This window comes from Mastigoproctus giganteus, chromosome 2 (genome assembly GCF_048544385.1).
Source record: "Mastigoproctus giganteus isolate SK-2022 chromosome 2, ASM4854438v1, whole genome shotgun sequence".
In the NCBI taxonomy this organism is placed as follows: domain Eukaryota; kingdom Metazoa; phylum Arthropoda; class Arachnida; order Uropygi; family Thelyphonidae; genus Mastigoproctus; species Mastigoproctus giganteus.
Genome location: NC_143576.1, coordinates 98,149,412 through 98,172,772, shown reverse-complemented (window position 1 = coordinate 98,172,772; position 23,361 = coordinate 98,149,412). Strand labels below are relative to the sequence as shown.

At 34.3% G+C, this 23,361-nt stretch overlaps 1 protein-coding gene across 1 annotated transcript in view; it reads right to left on the bottom strand.

Annotated features, from left to right (window-relative positions):
• Positions 1–23,361, bottom strand: part of LOC150089449 (transmembrane protein 184B-like) — a 139,352-nt gene that overhangs the window by 5,183 nt on the left and 110,808 nt on the right. Inside the window, exon 8 of the mRNA XM_090389495.1 lies at positions 12,447–12,694. Within this exon, the coding sequence (XP_090245621.1) occupies positions 12,447–12,694 (248 nt within the window). The remainder of the gene's footprint in view (positions 1–12,446; positions 12,695–23,361) is intronic.

Here is a 23,361-nt window from a genome sequence, read left to right as displayed (position 1 = left end):
CAAAAGGGACTACTTTGAAAAGGACCATCAAAATATGGATGATTAATAAAGGTATGTTGTGAAAAAAAAATATTATGATCAATCTTTATTGAACAGCCCTTGTAGTTAATAAAAATTAAGTTAATCATAACAAGCTACCAACATGTTCTCTGCTTAACTGTACTTAGATTTTGAAATCTATTTTGATATTTCATGCTTGGTTAGATTTATAGTCCAAAAACCAAAAAATATGAAACCGAGCAATCTTCAGGTCCTCGGGTTACCAGTTTTCAAAAATTACACTTCACATCTATTCCACATGTTAGTAAACTACATGAAACTTTCTGCTGTAATAAGTGCTAAAACGATGGGTGATAATGTAATTTTTTTGTGCATATTTTTGAAAATCCACATTTCTTATTTATCTTATCAACCATTTTTTTTTTTTCAACTGTAGCATGCATTAAATACTGTAGCAACAGTATTTAATTAATGGTGGTGATTGTGTAACAACTGCGTGCAAAATACTACATTAGTTGTTAATCCAGTGACAAATTTATGTATAAGCAGAGTACACAACTGCTTAGGACAATGGCAAAATCACCATATTGCCAAGTCCACTACAGCAAGGTGAGGGCCTGGAGGTATGGCAGTTTGCAGCCTGAAGAACCAGAGAGCTCTTATGGTTGATAAGAGGATTCTGATACTGCTGCTGTTGTTGAATTTGGCTATAATACATCTGGCTAAGGTGGAAGGAAAGTTTTGCGTGAATCAGCAGGTTGTTTTAAATCAAATGGAGAGCAAAATTTATAGTTTTGCTACTAACTTGGGATATCAGAAATTGCACTTTTACTCATAAAACATTTTGCATAGATAGCAGTTTAAGCACACAGTCACTACACACCAATTGCCACCTGTGAAACAAAGGCACAACAGTTGACCTTGAACTTTTGGGCAACAAGATTAGTGAATGGAACAAAGGGGTGCTCTTACGAAGAAAGGCTTAAGTTTTGCAAATTACAGTGTCTGGAGACTAGGCACCAGCGAGGTGATCTGATAGAGGTGTATAAAGCCTTGAATGGTTTGAGCATGCTCAATGCTGATGGGATTCTTCCTCTAGCTCAGAATAATCACCTGAGAGGGCATAAATTCAAATTGAGGAAAGACAGATGTAGGATAGACGTGCGGAAATTTGCCTTTAGCCAGCGGGTGGTTGGTTGGTGGAACAGACTTCCATCCCTTGTAGTGGAAGTTGATAGCCTAAATAAGTTTAAGGCTCAGCTGGACAAGTATTTTGAACAAACAGAGGGGTGAAGTGGAAGTGGTTTTTTTTTTTTTTTTTTTTGGCTGATGCTGCATAAGCTTGCTTTCTTGCATCAAATGCCTCTACTAATGCTAACTTTTCCCTGGTTGTTTGCCAATCACATTCCAACATGCTCATTTGCTTTTCAGTGAGATAGGTTTTCATCACCGTGTGTTTTTGCAGTTTATCAGAAATTGACAGACAAAAAAAAAAAAAAAAAAATCGAAAAATGAATCAAACTAAAATTTTTTTACAAAACTAAAGAAAACACCAACTGAAAGTTATGAGTTGTTACATCAAGTTTATGGGGAAGATACTATGTCAAGAGCTTGCACATTTGAATGGCATAAAAGTTTTTTAGAAAGAAGAAAGAATGTGGAAGACAATGAATGACCAGGCCATCTGGTATGCATGAAAACTGATGAAAATGTGGACCGGGGTAAGGACATTGATTAGAAGTGAGTGTCATTTAAGCATTACAATGGTTGCAACAGAACTCAGTATGGACAAAGAAACAGTTAGACAAATTTTAACTGAAAATTCAGGCATGAGAAAAGCATGTGCCAAGGTGATACCAAACATTTTGAATGAAGATCAAAGAATGAGAAGACTCCAAAGTTTGTGAAAATGTTTTGAAAAAACTGAAGATCCAGACCTTATGAGTACTGTAATTAATTACGATGAAAGTTGGCTGTTCCAAAGCTAAATGACAGTCAATGCAATGGAAGACAAAACAACCTCTCCCAGACAAAATAAAGCACGAATGTCAAAATCACAAATGAAAACCGTGCTTCTTGTTTTTTGCGATATTAAAGGAATATTATGGTTGAATACATCCCAACAAATTAGACTATCAATCAAACATATTACATTGAAGTTCTTACAAGGCTACCTGAATTATGGCTGGATGGTTGGATGCTCCAGCACATGTGCTCTCTGCTTGCCAGGTTCTAGCCAAAAAACAAATCCACGTGTGAACATGCAGCAACTCGGCAGACTTGGCTCTTGTTACTTTTTGCTCTTCCCTAAACTGAAAAGTATACTTAAGGAAACTTGTTTTCAGCCCATTGAAGACATTCAGAAAAAAAAATTACCAACGTGTTAAAAGTGCTCACAGCAGATAACTTCCAGAAATGTTTATGTGCTCAGAAGAAATGTATGGAACAGTGTGTACAAGCTCATGGCAATTATTTTGAAGGGAATGGCTTGTAAGGTGTGAAATATTTCATTATATTTCTTTTATCGTGATAATTTTATTTAATAGCCACACCTTATTTTGCACCAAATAGTTCCCAAAAGGTATTCTCACTTAGTGTCCTATAAAGTGTTAAATCTTCTACTGCACTTATCTATAGTGAAATATGATGAATAGAGATAAGAGATGAATATACAGATTTTCACCTTGCTACTCATTAAGATTGGATATTTTGCTGCAATAGGTGGGAGATGTTTTTAGAGAATTTATGTTGTTGCTTGAGAGCCACTGGTGCAAGTGTGACTTTGGTTACAATGCACATGGCTAAGGCTGGTAGGAAAGTTTTGCATGGATTAACATCCAGCAGTTCTGCCATGTCTCTGGTGCATGTCAGAATACTATGATTCTTATTATAATTAGATAGTTCTTACAAAATGATGTAATGTTAAACTTTTATATGTGTTAGAAGTAACTTCAAAAATCACAAAATTATATGTGTTAGGGGTAACTTCAAATATGATATCTAAGACGAGACCTAACAATCTTATGCTTGGTACCATAAGGATTATTTGATAAATTCAAGTTACAGTTCAGGATCAGGGTGCAGATTCTGTTTTCTGCAGAAGTGTATACATGGAGTTTGTATCTGAATGTAGATTCAGAAGATATCTGTTTGTGTCCATTTCTTTACTTTGTTTATTTTTCCGTGTAATGTCATTCTATAATTCACATATTCAGAGAATGGTAAGAAATACTGCAACTGTCAACATATAAAGTGATATCAATGGTTCATGGTATAAGTTCAGTTCAAGTGTTTATTCTGATAGTAAAAAGGATAGTGCTAAGTGCACTGACTCCTGTGAACACTTTCAAGTGTTCACACAAGCAATCTATAGCCAGACTTGAAAGGTTCTGTGTTGTAGGAAATTCTGGCTACATCGAGAAAGATTTCCTCATAATCTGAGGAGATATAAGTTTTAGAGAATTCTATAATGTCATGCTGTATCATATGCTTTTTCTATGTGCAAAAGACTGTGACCTGATATTTTCTTTTCAGACAAAAGCCTTATATACATTATTTTATAATTCAATAAGTAAGTCTATTGTTGAGCACCTTTTCCTGAAGCTGGAGTGATGCCTATTACTGTCCAAAGGTACACTAAATGGATAGTGGTTATCTTTTCCATGACTTAATAATTGCATGGGTCTATAAGTTCTTTTCCCAATTTCAGGAAAGCTAAATTACTACACAATGGCAACTACCTAGAAACTGGTTTTCTAGCAAAAGATTTTATGTAATTCTAGTAAAGCTATTTGGGACTGGTATATGCCATCGCAAAAATTTGTTAAATTCATGTTTCCCACACACACACACACTACTGAATGCATTATGAACAGTCAAACTAACAGAACATGTTTTTCCCTCAAAAAACATCTAAACTTCCCAAAAAATTCATACATTTTATAATCATCATCATCATCATCAGCCATTTTCAATCCACTGCAGGATCAAGGCCTCTCCAGCAACTTTCCAGTTCCTTCTGTTTTGAGCACTGGCCATCCATTTACTACCCACAAACTAATGAATTTCATCTATCCATCTCCACCTTTGTCTTCCAGGTTTTCTTCTAGCTCCTCTTGTATACCATTCTGTTATTTTCTTAGTCCATCTGTCATCATGTCTTCGAGCTATGTGTCCTGCCCAAGACCATTTTAGTTCTTTAGTTTTGATAAGAATGTCCTTTACTTGAGTTTGTTGCCTAATCCATATGTGTCTCTTCTTATCTAAGAGTCTGATTCCCAATATGATTTGTTCCATTCTTCGCTGTGTAGTTCTCAGCTTCTCTTCCATTCTTTTGGTGAGTGCCCAAGTTTCACTTCCATAAGTCGTGGTGGGGAGTATACATTGGTTCATTATTTTACGTTTCAGACAAACTGGGATATTGCTCTTCAGTATGTGACTATATTTCCTGAATGCTATCCATCCAAAATTTATTCTTCTCTTGACTTCCAGCCATTTATCATTATTACAGCTAATAACTTGTCACAGATAAGTATATGACTCCACCTTTTCAATTACTGCTCCTTCAAACATTGTTTCCCTTTCTGTGGCATACTTGTTCATCATTACTTTTGTTTTAGTCATATTCATCTTTATTCCAAAATCCTTACTAACTGTGCATAACTGATTAAGATTTTCCTCTAATTCTTTGGGATCGTGGCTTATGACCACAATGTCATCTGCAAATCGTAAATGGTTTAGGTACTCTCCGTTCACATTGACTCCTTTCTGCGACCAGTATAATCTTCTGAAAGCTTCCTCAAGGGCAGAAGTAAATAGCTTCGGAGATATTGTGTCTCCTTGTCGAACTCCTTTCTCGATTTTAAATTTCCTACTGTCTTTGTCTAGTCTAATAAAGGAGGTAGCACTCTCATATATTTTCTTCAAAATCATAATATATGGGGTATCTATGCCTTGTCTTTCTAATGCCCGAAACATTGCCTTATGCTGTATGGAGTCAAATGCCTTTTCATAATCCACAAATGCCAGGCATAATGGTGTTTTATATTCATTTGCTTTCTCCATTAGCTGTGATATTACGTGAAGGTGATCCATAGTTGAGAATCCTGTCCTAAAGCCAGCTTGCTCTTTCGGTTGATTCTCATCAAGTATTCTTTCTAATCTGTTAGTAATGACCCTTGTGAACAACTTGTAGATGTGGGATAACAAGCTAATTGGTCTATAATTTCCAATTTCTGATTTATCTCCTTTCTTATGCAGCAAAACTATGATTGCATTATTCCACTGCTTAGGCGTCACACCTTTTCTAAGGCACTTTGTGAAGATCCTTGCCAGTTTTTGTGTTATGTCTCTTCCTCCCAAATTTTAACAACTCTACAGTAACTTCATCTTCCCCCGGGGCTTTCTGATTCTTCATTTTCTTCAATGCATGTTCTACCTCATCAGGAAGAATATCGGGTATGTCGTATGTGTTGCTACTTTGAAATCCATCTTCCCCACTGCTGGCATCATTCCCTCGCTCCTTGTATAATTCTCTATAGTAGTCTTCTGCTATTTGAATTATGCCTTCTCTGCTGTTTATTAGTACACCATCGCTATTCTTCAGTTTAAGTATCATTTGTCTTTCTGTATTACTGCTCATGGCTGCTGATTTAAACCCTTTGTTTTCCCTTACTGCTTGTTCTACTTTTCTTGTGTTAAATCTTCTTATGTCCTCTCTGAGTCTCTTTCTAATGGCTTTGCATAACTCAGTATACTCAATTTTCTCCCTGTCAGTGCTTTTCTTGCTCTTCATTTGTCTTCTTTGGTTCATCATGACAAGTGTTTCTTGACTAATTTTTTCTTCTTTGGATTTCTTTTTCCCTATAGGTTTTTTGGGCTTTATCACTTTCAGAAAGTTGTAATATTCCTCATCGATATCTTTGTCCTGAGCAGTCTGCAGAAGCTCAAACTTGTTCTTAAGTTCCAGTACATACTGCTTTTTCTCCTCTTCTGTTATCTCAAAGACCGTTGTATTATTTACTCAAGTCAGTTTTTTCCTTTCCTTTCCTACATCTATATCAAGTGTACATCTTACCATTCTGTGATCACTTCCAACATTTACCTTATTCAGGACAGTAACATCATTCACAATATATCTTCTGTTAGTGAGGATGAAGTCGATTTCATTAGTAGTTAATCCATTTGGACTCTTCCATGTCCACTTTCTGTTCACCCTTTTCTTGAAAAAAGTGTTCATTACTGACAGTCCTTGAGATTCTGCAAATTCCACAAGTCTTTCACCTCTTTCATTTCTTTCACCAATTCCAAAATTTCCTATAGTTCCCCTTTCTGCGCTGTTTTGTCTTTTTCCAACCTTAGCATTGAAGTCTCCCATCATAATAGTGTGGTGGGTTTTCTGCCCATCTAGAAGACTCTCAATTTCTGTGTACATTTCTTCAACCTCTTCATCTTCATCATCATGGCTCGATGTTGGTGCATAAATCATTATAATCTTTAGCTTGTACCTCTTAGAAATCTTGAGTATTAGTTTTGACACCCTTGGTGATGTACTTGTGAATTCCAAAATGTTGTTTTTATAATCTTTATGGACCAGAAACCCAACTCCACCTTCACTCCTTTCACTGTTTCCATTGGTGTACAGCAGATTTCCACTTGATAAACTTATAAGTGATTCATTTCTTCTTCTTGTTTCAGCCAAACCGATGATATTCCAATTCACATTTTCTAATTCCTTTTCCAGCTCTAATATCCTGTCTCTGAGCAAATGTGAATTCCATCGACGTCAGCCTAATGGTGATATACTCACCTTAGGATAAATTCGATGTAAAAGTTTTGTGAAACTCAAGAACTTGCCTCTTGACATTTCTAAAGGTTTCATAATGTGTGAAACTGAAAACATTAATGATATAAATTATTACTGTTATATAATAACCGTTAAATAAATCGCCCAAAGCTCTCTCTCTCTCTCTCTCTCTCTCTCTTAAGAAAAACAGTATCATGAGTGTGTGCGGCAATTTCTCAACTCAAGACCAACTCTCTTGCTTATCTTATGAGATGTACCTTTGCCTTGCACCTCTTCTATTCAAAAGTCCTACACAAAGACAAACATAAGATAAGAAAGCTGTACAAAGTAGTATAATACCCTGGTTCTCTCCATCTCCAAATTTCTCTAATAGCATCAACTGAAAATTGATCCTATTGTAATTCATTTGCAAGTTGCATCATGAACCATTCACAATATTACCAAATTTGTTTTTCATTTTCATCCTATTTAATTATGAGTTCCTGAATTTTTAAATGGAACCCATAACAGAAAACTATCCTGAAATTAACAGAATCATATGAGTCAAGGTAACAGCAAAAAAAAAAAAAAAAAAAGTGTGTGTGTGTGGGGGGGCATTATAGGGCCCAACACTAGCTATTACCTTCCAGGCACGCACGCGATTATGTAACAGCACGTTCCTTTTCAATAAGAGAAAAAGAGACCACACAATAATGATGTTTCTCCCAGGGCAGTGGCAATATATTCCCCATCCCCCCTCTGTTTCTCAAGACCTTTACAGACACAAAAAGCAGCAAATGTGATTCTCCTAAGATCTCACAGGTATTTTGTGATTTTTGTATTCCATTTCAGTTTCAGTACCATTGATATTAACTCAGAGTTGTGTAACATTGATTTACATAACTGTTAAATTTGCCCTTAGATACTTAAGTTTAATGCAGTTTAAGCCATGGTTACTTCACTGAAGAAGTGGCGTGTTATTTTCCAACAAATATTTTGTCCAGAAATAAATTGGTATTGGATAGTATTAGCTAGCCATATAGTTCTAGGAAGCCACAGGCTTTTGTTGAACCAGCCAAACAAATTAAAATAAATAAAGAAAATAAGAATAAAATATATAATACGAAATGAATTTAAAATAACAATAAAAATATAAAGAAAGATATAAAAATAAGGGAAACTGTATAAAAAATAGATAAAATAAACTATGTGCATCTAGGTAACTATCTGGTTGACCTTTGAATTTCTCCTAACTGCCAGTCTCAACTATTCATGGAGGTAACTTGTTTCAGTAACCAACAACTTGCTAGCTAAAAGAACACTCTCTTTTATAAGACATAGAAGAAAGTGCCTTTATTAAATGTAACACTTCATGAAGCATGATGTAATTTGGTTGGAGATAGGTTTACCTTAGCTTAATTATCAATGGAAATCAATACTGAGTAATAACACATCAGTAAGTGCAAAACTTAACTTGCTGAAATTTAAACATTAAAAAATAGTTACCTCTATAACAGTTATGATATTGCAACCTAAATAATTTAAACTCTTAAGATCAAAGTTATTTAAAAATTATAGTAAATACATAAATTATTAGAAACATATAGTATGAAAACACCAAAAACAGCACTGCTGTTAACAGTAAATGAAGCACAGAGCTATATGGAATGAGACTGATTAGAGATTATGCACTTCTGTCTGCTGGTAAGCATGTCCATTATGTACCCAGCTAAGTCACTAGAACAGTGGTTTTCATCCGGGATGCCGCAACAACATTCCATGGGTGCCACGTAATTTGGGTTTAAGTTACTTAAACTTATTATTTTTTAATTTATATGTTTATTTCATTATAAAAAGGTGTACAGTATCTTTTTAATTTTGTGTGATCTATAATCGATGTTTACTTAGTACCTCTAATAAAGAATAAAATTATATACTGTATATATATAATTTGTATTATGAAATGTAATTTTTATAATTATATTATTATAATAAATATCATATATTTTTTATTATCATCATCATCATCATCAGCCATTTTCAATCAACTGCAGGATGAAGGCCTCTCCAGCAACTTTCCAGTTCCTTCTGTTTTGAGCACTGGCCATCCATTTACTACCCACAAACTCATGAATTTCATCTATCCATCTCCGCCTTTGTCTTCCAGGTTTTCTTCTACCATTCTGTTATTTTCTTAGTCCATCTGTCATCATGTCTTCGAGCTATGTGTCCTGCCCAAGACCATTTTAGTTCTTTAGTTTTGATAAGAATGTCCTTTACTTGAGTTTGTTGCCTAATCCATATGTGTCTCTTCTTATCTAACAGTCTGATTCCCAATATGATTCGTTCCATTCTTCGCTGTGTAGTTCTCAGCTTCTCTTCCATTCTTTTGGTGAGTGCCCAAGTTTCACTTCCATAAGTCGTGGTGGGGAGTATACATTGGTTCATTATTTTACGTTTCAGACAAACTGGGATATTGCTCTTCAGTATGTGACTATATTTCCTGAATGCTATCCATCCAAAATTTATTCTTCTCTTGACTTCCAGCCATTTATCATTATTACAGCTAATAACTTGTCCCATATAAGTATATGACTCCACCTTTTCGATTACTGCTCCTTCAATCATTATTTCCCTTTCTGTGGCATACTTGTTCATCATTACTTTTGTTTTAGCCATATTCATCTTTAGTCCAAAATCCTTACTAGCTGTGCATAACTGATTAAGATTTTCCTCTAATTCTTTGGGATCGTGGCTTATGACCACAATGTCATCTGCAAATCGTAAATGGTTTAGGTACTCTCCGTTCACATTGACTCCTTTCTGCGACCAGTCTAATCTTCTGAAAGCTTCCTCAAGGGCAGCAGTAAACAGCTTCGCAGATATTGAACTCCTTAATCAATTTTAAATTTCCTACTGTCTTTGTCTAGCCTAATAAAGGAGGTAGCACTCTCATATATTTTCTTCAAAATCATAATATATGGGGTATCAATGTCTTGTCTTTCCAGTGCCCGAAACATTGCCTTATGCTGTATGGAGTCAAATGCCTTTTCATAATCCACAAATGCCAGGCATAATGGTGTTTTATATTCATTTGCTTTCTCCATTAGCTGTGATATTACGTGAAGGTGATCCATAATTGAGAATCCTTTCCTAAAGCCAGCTTGCTCTTTCAGTTGATTCTCATTAAGTATTGTTTCTAATCTGTTAGTAATGACCCTTGTGATGTGGGATAACAAGCTAATTGGTCTATAATTTCCAATTTCTGATTTATCTCCTTTCTTATGCAGCAAAACTATGATTGCATTATTCCACTGCTTAGGCATCACACCTTTTCTAATGCACTTTGTGAAGAGCCTTGCCAGTTTTTGTGTTATGTCTCTTCCTCCCAATTTTAACAACTCTACAGTAACTTCATCTTCCCCTGGGGCTTTGAAGAAACATGCATTGAAGAAAATGATTCTTCATTTTCTTCAATGCATGTTCTACCTCATCAGGAAGAATATTGGGTATGTCGTATGTGTTGCTACTTTGCAATCCATCTTCCCCACTGCTGGCATCATTCCCCTGCTCCTTGTATAATTCTCTATAGTAGTCTTCTGCTATTTGAATTATGCCTTCTCTGCTGTTTATTAGTACACCATCGCTATTCTTCAGTTTCAGTATAATTTGTCTTTCTGTATTACTGCTCATGGCTGCTGATTTAAATCCTTTGTTTTCCCTTAATGCTTGTTCTACTTTTCTTGTGTTAAATCTTCTTATGTCCTCTCTGAGTCTCTTTCTAATGGCTTTGCATAACTCAGTATACTCAATTTTCTCCCTGTCAGTGTTTTTCTTGCTTTTCATTTGTTGTCTTCGGTTCATCATGACAAGTGTTTCTTGACTAATTTTTTCTTCTTTGGATTTCTTTTTCCCTATAGGTTTCTTGGGCTTTATCACTTTCAAAAAGTTGTAATATTCCTCGTCGATATCTTGGTCCTCAGCAGTCTGCAGAAGCTCAAACTTGTTCTTAAGTTCCAGTACATACTGCTTTTTCTCCTCCTCTGTTATCTCAAAGACCTTTGTATTATTTACTCAAGTCAGTTTTTTCCTTTCCTTTCCTACATCTATATCAAGTGTACATCTTACCATTCTGTGATCACTTCCAACATTTACCTTATTCAGGATGGTAACATCATTCACAATATATCTTCTGTTAGTGAGGATGAAGTCGATTTCATTAGTAGTTAATCCATTTGGACTCTTCCATGTCCACTTTCTGTTCACCCTTTTCTTGAAAAAAAGTGTTCATTACTGACAGTCCTTGAGATTCTGCAAATTCCACAAGTCTTTCACCTCTTTCATTTCTTTCACCAATTCCAAAATTTCCTATAGTTCCCCTTTCTGCGCTGTTTTGTCTTTTTCCAACCTTAGCATTGAAGTCTCCCATAATAATAGTGTAGTGGGTTTTCTGCTCATCTAGAAGACTCTCAATTTTGGTGTACATTTCTTCAACCTCTTCATCATCATGGCTTGATGTTGGTGCATAAATCATTATAATCTTTAGCTTGTATCTCTTAGAAATCTTTAGTATTAGTCTTGACACTCTTGGTGATGTACTTTTGAATTCCAAAATGTTGTTTTTAAAATCTTTATGGACCAGAAACCCAACTCCACCTTCACTCCTTTCACTGTTTCCATTGGTGTACAGCAGATTTCCGCTTGATAAACTTATAAGTGATTCATTTCTTCTTCTTGTTTCAGCCAAACCGATGATACTCCAATTCACATTTTCTAATTCCTTTTCCAGCTCTAATATCCTGCCTTCACCGATGAGTGTTCTTACGTTATAACAGGCCAAGTTCAGTTTCCGTGCATGGCAGCCTGGTCGTACCCAGAGATTCTTAGCACCCTCTGCTTCCACTCTGATCCTCTCGCTGCCGTAAGAGGGAGAGTGAAAGCTGCTGGGGACTGAGGGCCATTTGTTTCGTTGTGCTTTCATATGCTGGAGGGTTTGGTCTTTTCCTCTTCACGCTGACCAGGCGTCTTGAAGAGAACCACTCTACACGTTCGTTGCCACCTAAATGACGTAACAGGGCTTACCATCGAGAAGGTGTGCATGAGTGGATTTTAGGGAGGCAGGACAACCGGACTTCTTCTAAATCTTCTGTAATAGAGAGATATTGGATCCATCAGTGTTTTAGGCTGAGTGTCTGATAACACACAGGATACCTGTTCCCCTCTAAGCCCCTTATTTTTTATTATATATATATAATATTAAAAAATATATGATATTTATTATAATAATATAATTATAAAAATTACATTTCAGTTAACTCAAGTTAATCAAGAAACTGTGCCAGCACTAGTTATAGGAATTCCTTCCTTGTCTGAGTAAACTGAAGAAATAAATTCAGCTTTTTCTAAAACTGCCAAGATGACACCTGTACACATTGCACAAGCAAAAACATTTACATTAATGAATTAGTGAAAGAAACCACTCTTTTATTATATTATATATATCCGATTCTCTCTGTATATATCCGATATATACAGAGAGATTCAGATCTAACAGGAAGAAAATTGAGTAGGGGTGCCATTATTAAAAAAAGGTTGAAAACCACTGCACTAGAAGTAAAATTTCACTGCCATTTTTCACATATTAAAACAATATTAGACTTACCTTAAGACTGCTAGATATGCTTTGCATTGTAACAGAACGTCCTTGGGAATCTGTATGCAAACCACCCATATAGACCTGATATGAGAAGGCATAGCGTAGGGCAAGGGCTGCAAAAAACATCTCAATACAAATGAGAAAATTTTGGTAACCAGCAGAAACTGTGCCAGCACTAGTTATAGGAATTCCTTCCTTGTCTGAGTAGATTGGAGAAATAAATTCAGCTTTTTCTAAAACTGCCAAGATGACACCTGTACACATCGTAAAAGCAAAAACATTTACATTAATGAATTAGTGAAAGAAACCACTCTTTTATTAATTTTTCTCCCCAATGTAAACACTTAAACAGAATTAGAGAACAATGTAAAGATCAGATCAATGAGGCTCATATTAAATACCTACAATCTGACTGCTTCATTATCATTCAGTAATTTAGTCATTCCACCATAGTTTAGAATTACAAATTACGCCAAAAAGTAAGTTATTTAAGGTTATTTGTTATTTTAGATTTTAGGAGCATTAGCAACTAAGGCCATATTGCTCCGGGATATGTGGTGATCATTCCCTGACCTTTCCGCATCCTCCGTATTTGGTGGTGACGGGCTCGAACCCCGGTCTAATCAAGAAGCGTGTTGCTCACTGCTGCTCCTTCCCACCTGGCTACGGAGGCACCGAGTTACTTAAGGACCTTAATTAATATCATTTCAAAGTTAAAATTATTCAGGCAATAGCATCCAGTCCTTGATTAACATCACTGCCATTTTAAAAGGTGTAGTAGTGACCATATAAACAAATATTTATTTTCAGATCAAGAAATTTAAGAACTGCTAAACTGACTGGAAAAGGAATCGGTACTCAACTCTAATGTTAGGTTATTTTTTTTTTAAAGCACCAGCATTTGAAATGGTTTTGAGTGGCTTATGATCAGTTAAAAAAAAAAAAAAGAAATCTTAATTTATAACACTGAAAACAAATACTTTGTTAATGATGTGTTCCATGAATGTCTCAACAATGTTAATTAAAGCCTTTCTGTTTTTGTTCTTTTACCATTATATGAAGAACTTTAGTTCATTTAAGTATTGGGCTTTCACAATACTTATAATTCAGTTCCTCACTATTCTTTTCAATTCTTTGTTAGTTCTAGCTCTCACAAAATCATACTGCTATCATATCAGAGCATGCACTGATAGCAGCTTATTCACCCATGGTTAGTGCAAATTTGACAAAACAGCAGAGAAATTTCAATGGTTGTATTTTGGGAGGTCCAAACCCCTCTATGGTTGTCTCTGTCAGTTCTGCCATAGCTAATATATAGATTATTTTGTGTGGAGCAATAAGTCATTATTGATTGAAGAGATTAAGATGTATGTTAGTATTTTTCATCTCCTTGTTCCAGTTAAGCTTGATGGTAGTATATCAATAATGTGTTTACATTCATTGTCACTGCTTCTCCAATAACTTGACACTCCTCTCATCACATTGCATTTACCATGAATCTGGAGCATGACCGTGCCATAGTCAGGCTCTTCTTTTCAGACACCATAGTTTGCAGGGCTGACCTATGCCTAGGGATATCCATCTAAAGAATGACTGTACGTATGTGTAGGTAGACAATGAAAATGCTAAGTTACACATAGCAAAGGTGCAGTTGTTCTTGACCATCTGGAATTCAAAATTCATGATCTAGCATTATGAGCTGTCCTTAACTTCTTAAGCTAATGAATCTGTAGCCATGAAATATTTGTCCCACTACCCAAGCAGGAACTTCCAACACATTACATGTTAAGACCCAATTCTGCTTTTTATCTACAATAGGTTGGTCTACTGTATAAAATACTGTATTTTGACTATTGGTTATGCTACAGAGGGGAATCTGGCAGAAGGGTCAATGATTGCACATATGAGCACAAAAATGCTATTTAGACTGCAAAATTTATTTGCTGCTATTGTCCTCTCTGGGCATTAGTGTAAGCAACAGTCAACTCAATTTGTGAGATGTCAAGGTTAATCACAGCAACAATTTTCTGTGTTGATCATGGCTTGAGTCCCTTTATACACATCTCTAGTCCCGGTACAAATCCCAATAGTGACTATTATTGTGATGACTGTTAGTGCAATTTTGTGGACTGGTACCCTACCAAGCCTGATCAATGTTTCTATTTTCCTTTTCCTTACTTTTCTCTTCTTTCTCCTCTTTTTTTTTTTTTTTTTTTTTTTTTAATTATCTTGCCCATACTGAAGTGAGCCAACAAAGGAGCACAAAGCTTTGGAAGCTTCTCATATGTATTCTCTTTTATGCCCATCTATATTTTATTTCATAATTTTAGTATTTTATGTTTAAACCTGTTTTATCATAGACATATAAATTGTCCAATTTAGTAGGCTTCTAACAGGAATTTATACTGAGAAAGTGATTGTATATATATAAAGATGCCATGCAGTGATTAGAGATTTTACTTAAGAAATTAGCATTTGTTATTTATAGAAATGTGTGGAATACTGTCCTTTCAACTAATTATGTGAAATAAAAAACTGCTGATTTTCTTATCACATTTCATATACAACCAAACTGCATCTCAACTGACAAATCTGTGTTTATACTAGCTGGTGTTAAATAGGGTGACCATATTTTTTTTAGAGAAACTAGGACATTCCCATTTTTAAAAAGAGGACAAAACTAAGACATTTTAAACTTTTTTACTAACAAAAAATTATGAATGTTATATGATTTATTGATAAAATAGAAATTTCTTCTGATAAAATAAAACAGACATTCTTTTAAAAATACACTTAATACTTTTAAAAAATTAATATTTTCTAAGATTTTTGGCTGTTTAGTTATTTGATCTTAAAATTCTTGGCATTTCTTTTTCATATTATGTGTAGTAAACAATAAGCCTTTATTTACTTCAAACTGTAATAGATTTCTTCCCTTTTGGTCATTGGATGTTCATCAATGAAGACCGAATATAGAAGGAATAAATACTATAATTTTTAATAATTCAGAACTTAATTCTAAAGTTTGACAAAAAAAATACATTCCTTATGCAGTAGTTCATCAATTTCTTATTTTTTCCATGAATTTTATACCATGAAATTAACTGAACAGCCTTGAAGAATGGATAGGGTGACTATATATTTTTTTATGAAAACTACGATAGCAGAGGAAGAAATTAATTTTAGGAAGAATACAAAAATAGGACTATAAATTTTTTTTATTGCAAAAGAAAAAAAACAGAAAATAGTGGCAAAATAAAATACATCTTGTTGACATAAAAATTAAATAGGTATTCTTTTAAAAAAATATTTAATAATTCATTGAAATTAATATTTACTCGAAGATAAAATTTCTGCTAAAACTTTTGGTTCATTAATTATGTGGTTGTAAAATTATTTACATGTCATTTGCATATTATATATAGTAAATAATATTCCTTTAACAGCTTCAATTTTTAATTGGTTTCTTTCCTTTGTCCACTGACTATTTATCAATGAAAATACACGTTAAACATTTGCATTGCGGCCAAATACACAAAAGGTGAATTGTACAATTTTTAGTAACTCTGAAGTTAATTCAGAAGTTTTACATTGTTTAAAAAACATCACCCATTTCTCATTTGCAGTTAATGTATTCCATTTCTCATTTTCTTGTTGTGTTTCCAAGAATAACTTTAAATTATGCCATTGATCAAACAGTTTTACATCATCGACTGTGACTCCCTTCTCACAAAGATATTCTAAGCAGGAATGAACATTGTCCCAAGAAGGAATTTCTGCCAAATCGATCCATTCTAAGATTTGGAATTCATCTAATGGTTTTAACCATGATTCAATATATTTTAAAGTATGGCCATACAAATCCTCAATTTGAACTCTAAACTGTGTGACTTCATTTTCCTTACCCTTTTCTGTTGCAATTTTTAGTATTGAGCACACTTTTAACGGAAGAAATTTATTGGTTTTCCTCTCCTTGAGCAAATGAAAAACAGTTTTTTTCAGGATTTTCCGCACTTCAATTATTGAAATACAGTCTCTTTCAATACGTTTTATATTTTCTTGAAAGACTGACATGAATGAATGAGCAAATGAAAGGTATGCCTCATTCATATCATCTTCAAAAAACGTTTGCAATATTGCTGATGAATCTTCTAGGGACAAAAAATAGGATTTAAACCCTTCATAAAGTTCTAAAATGCAATTTATGGCTGGAAAGAGAGATAACCATCGCATTTTGGTATAGTATAAAGGTTGCTTATACTCTGTCTCTACAAAATTGCAAAAATCCTTTAGTGATTCAACTCTCACAGTATAAATAGAGAAATGATTGTAGATTACCCTAACCAGCATTTCTATATTGACTTGTAGCCCATCAAAACTATAATGCACAGTATTATTTAAAACGTGTGCTGGACAACCAATTCCAATTAATTTATCATTAAGTTTTTCTTTTAGTTTAAAATACACATTATTTCTTCCAGCTCTTTTGACACCACCAAAGTTAGTATTACAGTTATTACCAGAAAAAGAGATACATTTAGTTATAATGTTCTTTTTGGTTAAAACATCACATATCATATTTGCAATTGTGTGTGATTGCTCATTGGGTTGATTAATTATATCTAATAATTTACATTAAGTTCCACCGTTTTGATAGTCAAAGTACAATTAAAATTGGGAATATTTTCAGTGAACCATGATTGCTAGCATCTGTTGAAATGCTTATATATGGTATGTTCTTTAAATCATTCATTACAAGATCAATTGTATGTGGTTCAAAAATATTATTTATGATTGCCTCAGCCTTAGTCCTGCAACACAACATTTTTTGACAAATATGTGAATCAGGAAACATTCTTTTCATTAGCGGAATCCAACAATCCAGCGAGCAGTATGATATGCTGCCATGCCTTCAGAAGCTCTGATGAGTTTAACATCCTTGTTAGGTACAATAAATTTTTCCAAAACATTTGATGAAGCCGATGCATATCTGGTGTTACGCTTATGTTTTTCAGTGTTCAGATGTTCTTTCAAATCAAGTTTTCCTTTATTTGCAACAGAAATAACACTATTGCAAATGATACAGATTACATCATGTTTAGTTTTACCTTTCTTGAATGAAGGATGTTCTTGAAGCATTTCATTAGTTACTATGCACTTCCTTTTTCCCACGTTTTTGCAGCAATACTGCATACCATGCATTGCTTTCTTTTGAAAAACAGTAGCAACTACTTGCCAGGGACAAAAACATAAAACGATACTTTGATATTATCGATGTTTTTGCTGCGATAGTGCGTACTGCGGCACTTTTCTGTTATAGCCACCATAACTTCTGCACTATCTACTGGTGGCCGCGTAAGCTGTAACGCTCTCCATTGATGTAGATATGACAGCACGTGTGGTCTGTGATATTTAATGAAAACCCGACGATAACGCAGCAGTCAAGGTGGATATAACAGAAAAGTACCCATACTGTATGTACCATAATTTGTTTGGGTATCACTCACATTCTTATAAGTGATGCTTAAATGAATACAGAGGGTGTAAAAATTTAGTGAATATAAATACAAAAACTAGGACAAACTTTAAAAACACGCGAGGACATCCGAGGACACCTTAAAAAAGAGGGTCCTCGGAAACCCGGACGTATGGTCACCCTAGTGTTAAACCACTCTTTACTTTAAATGGATGACGCTTCCATTTAAATAAACAGCAAAGTAGTTCATTTTTGGGGAAAGTTCTTTATCTGAAAGTAGCACAATATTAAGAAGGGTGTGTGTGTGTGTGTGTGTGTGTTATAAGACTACATAAAATAATTTTTTTTCATTTCAAACTCAAGTTTGCCAGATAGGCAATCTAGTACAGTTAATTTACATATGAATTCACATTTTATATATGTAAATATAAACTATTACACACAATGAAATAAACATTACACAAAATAAAATAAATTAACCCCTACATAAAATAAAATAAATTAACCACTACATAAAATAAAATAAACCATTACATACAATAAAATAAATTATTCATTACAATGAAGTTTAATTTTTATAGTTTTCAATGAAACAACTAATAAAACTTTAAAGGAGGAAAAAAAGAAAAGAAAATGTCAATGCTGAAAGGTAATAAAAATTATATTTATTAATATGTAATTACAGTTAATAAATACAGGAAACTAGAAATCTGACACATTTCACACACACACACACACACACACACACACACACACACACACACACACACACACACACACACACACACACACACACACACACACACACACAAAAACACAATTCTGCAGTCCAAAAATATTATCTATGACCACACTTGGCTTTTAAAAATCCATGTGCAAAAAGGGTGACATTTTGTATACAGGGTGACATTTGTCTCTTTTAGTACTATCACTTATTCAGTAAACTTTGTAACTCAGTGTGAACTGCTCTTTCAAATTAGAACTACATGGAGGGTCAGATGGTCATACAGTGTCTACATTAGCTAACAAGTTTGACATCACTTCAGAACAACTGAGAATGAACAGAGCCAGAAAATGTCTAGAGTGAATAGAGGAGGAGGAAAAATTTATGATTTATTACATCTATGGTTAATCTCTTTGATAAATAATGACTTAATGTCACACACAAAAAATATATAATTTCACACAACTAAGATATTTGCCACATACATAAGTGGCTGTTCTGAATTGATGTCAAACTGCTTAGCTCATGGCTAGTTACATAGCAAGTAGAAAAAAGAGAAAATTGTCACTTTTTTGCATAGATTACAATGGCAAATACCGTATTTCTTCGATTCTAAGATGCACCTTAATTTCAGAAAAAAAAAGCTTTGATTCTAAGAAAAAATAAATAAATAAAATAAAATACTAAAATAAATCTAAGAAATATTTTTATTATAATTGAATTCAATTTACTAACAACAATAGTACCGGTATTTATCAGTAGGTATGTTATTCATCACTTCCTTCTGAATCTTCTGAGCCGTCGATATCTGCATCTGAATCAATATCAGAGTCTACTTCACATTCAGGATCAGATTCTTCTGATCGCGTTATCTTCATTATCCCATAATATATCTTCTGAGCCATCAAGAGCGTTGATGATGCAATATTTTTTAAATGAGTGCTTGACTATTCTCTTTCTGGGATCAGCTTCCAAGCTGTTGATACCCATTCTGACAATTTTGATGTCGGCACTTTCTTAATTTTTCCGGAAGGTTGTCAGTCAACAGCCAGGATTCATATTCCTTTCTCAAGTAATCCTTAAATGGCTTGTTGACCGAAATGTCGAATGGCTGCAGTTGGCTAGCATGCCACCAGGAATCGCAACCAAGTCACCATGTTTTTGCGCAATTTTATTTTTGACCCGTTAAGACAAATGTCCACGAAATGCATCAAGTACTAGCATGCTGGGTGGGTTACGAAGGTTTCCAGGATGTCTATTCCACACAACATTTAGCCAGTCTTCCATAAGCTCTGCCGACATCCATCCATTTTTTTGTGCACGCAATAACATCTTTGGGGACAATTTCATTCTTCGGTATGGTTTTTCGATTTAAAATTAAATATGGTGGCAACTTTTGACCATCAGCAGTGATGCACAGCATCACAGTGATATGCTGCTTTACATAGCCCATGATTATAATCTTGATTTCTTTAGCGTTGACTGTGTAATTTCGAGGCATATCAAAGAAGACCGAGGTTTCATCAGCATTTCCATTTTGACTAAACTCATATTTTTTCCCCCCTTAATTTCATCACCTGTCGCTGAAAGTTAATCAGCTTCTGTTGAAAGTCTACAGGAATTTTTTAACATACAGATGTTTGGCACCTTAATGATAATCCACTACGATGCACGAGTCTGTCACACCAGCTGCGACTGTCTTAAAAAATTATTTTCTTTATTCCGAGGGACTTTGCAATTTCTCCGGCTTTCAATTGCATGGCTTGTCGAGTGATGGGTAATCCTTTTGTGCGTGTCTCCATTACAAAATGTATCACAGCTTCATCAACTTGTGGAAATCTTCCTTTCTTAGGCCCTGTAAAGCACTTGGTTGTTGCTTTGCATTAAAATATGGAATTGCAATCATTTCTCCAACAACGAACATTTACTTCACTAATGTCAAAATGTCAACCCGCAGCTCTATTTTCATGTTCTTTTGCATACATAATAACTTTTAGTTTCAATGCGGTTTCATAGTGCAATTTTTGACATTTTAATGTGCAATAAGGGATCAAAATTAACGAAATATAGTAACTCCACTTACGTACTTTCGAAGATACAAACAAAACTTCCTAGTTTTCGCTGAGTGAGCTCCTCTATAATGAAATAACAGCAGCTTCACATTTCGAAAGCACGTGAAATCACCCACACCACTTTATTCTCCATTGGAATTGGAGAATGAGATAATGGTCAAACTTGGAGGCGGGGTTTCCATGTAAAAACAAAATGTGTAGTGCTGTGCAAAGTGCAGGAAAATTTGAAAAAAAGAACTGCGATTGTAAGACGCCATCGATTCTAAGATGCACCCCATTTTTAAAGATGTTTATAGGGGGGAAAAAAAGTGTCTTAGAATCGAAGAAATACAGTAATATCTCAAGATATGGATACTTTCTTTAGCAAGTACAATGATATATAACAAACAAAATAGGCTATACATTATTTTAATGTATGTCTTATGAGCTGTATGACTAGTCATAATGAAGACAAAAATTAAACTTGGTGATCTTTGTTATTACATGTAAAAACTGATTGATTTTCTCCGCAGTACATTATTTAAAGACAAAACATAATGTAAGCTGATATAGATTAGATTGCACATAACTCCTTGTAAATGATTCCTTACTAATCATTGGAATGTGCTTTGGAGTCTACAGGACTAAGAATGAAATTGAGTGCAGCAAATGCTGTTTCAGTTTGTCAAGTGCATCAATATTGTCATGTAAATAATTGATAGTTAAAACTAAAATATTTTATTAATGAGAATTCTGTTTCATAAAATTTTCTATTTTGACTTTCAGGTTTAATAACCACTTAATCTCCAAGACATTTGAATTTTAGAGAGTTTACTGCTTATGCATTACAAATTCAGAGCTGTTTCATAAGAGAGTATCCTTAAACCACAATCTGTCCAAAATGTTATCATAAATTCTAAAACAGGCAACCTTACTTTGACGAGTGCCAAAAAACCTATAGAGCTAGGTTGCGATTAGTGCGACTAATGAATCCCACGAAGTAGTCGCATTATTCAAATTCCCACTATTCCAAGTTATAATTATGTGTAAAATATGGTAATTGGTTCCAGCTCGACGGAAACAGGTAATGAAAAATTTTAAATGTAAGTTTTTATATGTTTATTAATGAAATATTACAGTAAAGGATAAAAAGAATATACTTATAATTTAAATTTATTATTAACAAAGTCATAGAGTACTGTAATTATAGAAAGCAAAATAAAAACAAAAAAAATTTTAAATATCATTCCTAAAGGTAAGCTTACACTGACGAAAACATCTTTGTCTTTCGAAATATTTTAGCAGCGTAGACTGAAATGTTTTCTTTCTTTCTTTAAATCTTCATACATATGATGGTAGATGCAGAGTTCTTTATCCACATCTCGGCAAATTTGCATGCTTCGATCAAGGTTAGGGTCAGCATCCATAATTTTTTGCTTCACAGCTTCTACAGCTTGAAAGATATCTTCGAATTCCTTGAGAGTGAACTCTTCACTTGCACATTATTTCGTTCTTCGGCATCACTGTCGGCTTCTTCAAATGTTTTTTGTTGATCTTAGGAGATCATCATCATCAGTCAATTATTCCGAGCGTGACTTGAGCAGTTCCCGAACATCGTCATTTTCTAGTTCATCAAATCCAAGTTCTCTTCCAATATTTGTTATTTCTTCTATTACAGTTTTTTCTTCGAAACCACTACTATTTGTACAATGAGGAAAAATGTGCTTCCACACTCCACACATTGTTTGCAGTTATTTGTTGGCAAGCATGCTGAATATTTTCTATTGCATGTCTGATGTTATAATTTTTCCAGAACTTTGTTAAGGAAATTGCATTGTCTCCTGTAGTTATAGCAATTGCCTGTTCAAATGTTTTTCTTATGTAGTAGGTTTGACTTCATTATTTTTTTATTTCACTCTCTTAAACAAATTTAAAGCTTTTGTCTGAATGGCTGCTCTGTTAAGGGGAATGGGTTTTTGATTGCAATCCTCAATCCATACAGTTAAAAGACACTCCATTTCTTCTATTCCTATATCTAAATGGGAAGCCTTCAGGAACTTAAATTTGGAGGATACTAGGCTTTTCATACCAACTAAGAAATACTGTTCAAGGTTTAGGCCTAAATGGATGTCAGATGAACTAATGAGGCTCGTGGCAGAGAAGAAAAATGTATGGTATGCATATAAATTATCAGCCGACACAGAAGCCTATGGCAGATATAAACTAGTAATCAAGTCACAAAGGAGGTTAGGCAGAGTACGAGAAATCTTTGGAAAAGGATTCAAAGAAAAACAAAAAAGCATTCTTTACTTATGTAAATTCTAGAAGGAAAGAGATTATTATTATTAGCCATATGGTTTTAAATAAATAAATGCACAAGGCATAATACTTTAAGAGTTTGGTATCTATATAATATCGGTGTTTAGATACACCATAGATAACTCTTAAAAAACTACAAAGTAGTTGTTGTTGTAGGCCTGTTGTTGTATTATGCCTTGTGCATTTATTTATTTAAAATATTCACATCTACACCTCTTGGCATCTCTCATATTGTGTGATTATCTTCACAACTGGGTCGTCATGTCTGCAATACCAGGGTACCTGCCCACCCACTGATGATCGGCCAATAGCCGTGAAACAGTGCTGTCTGGGTGGTGGTACTCAACCGAG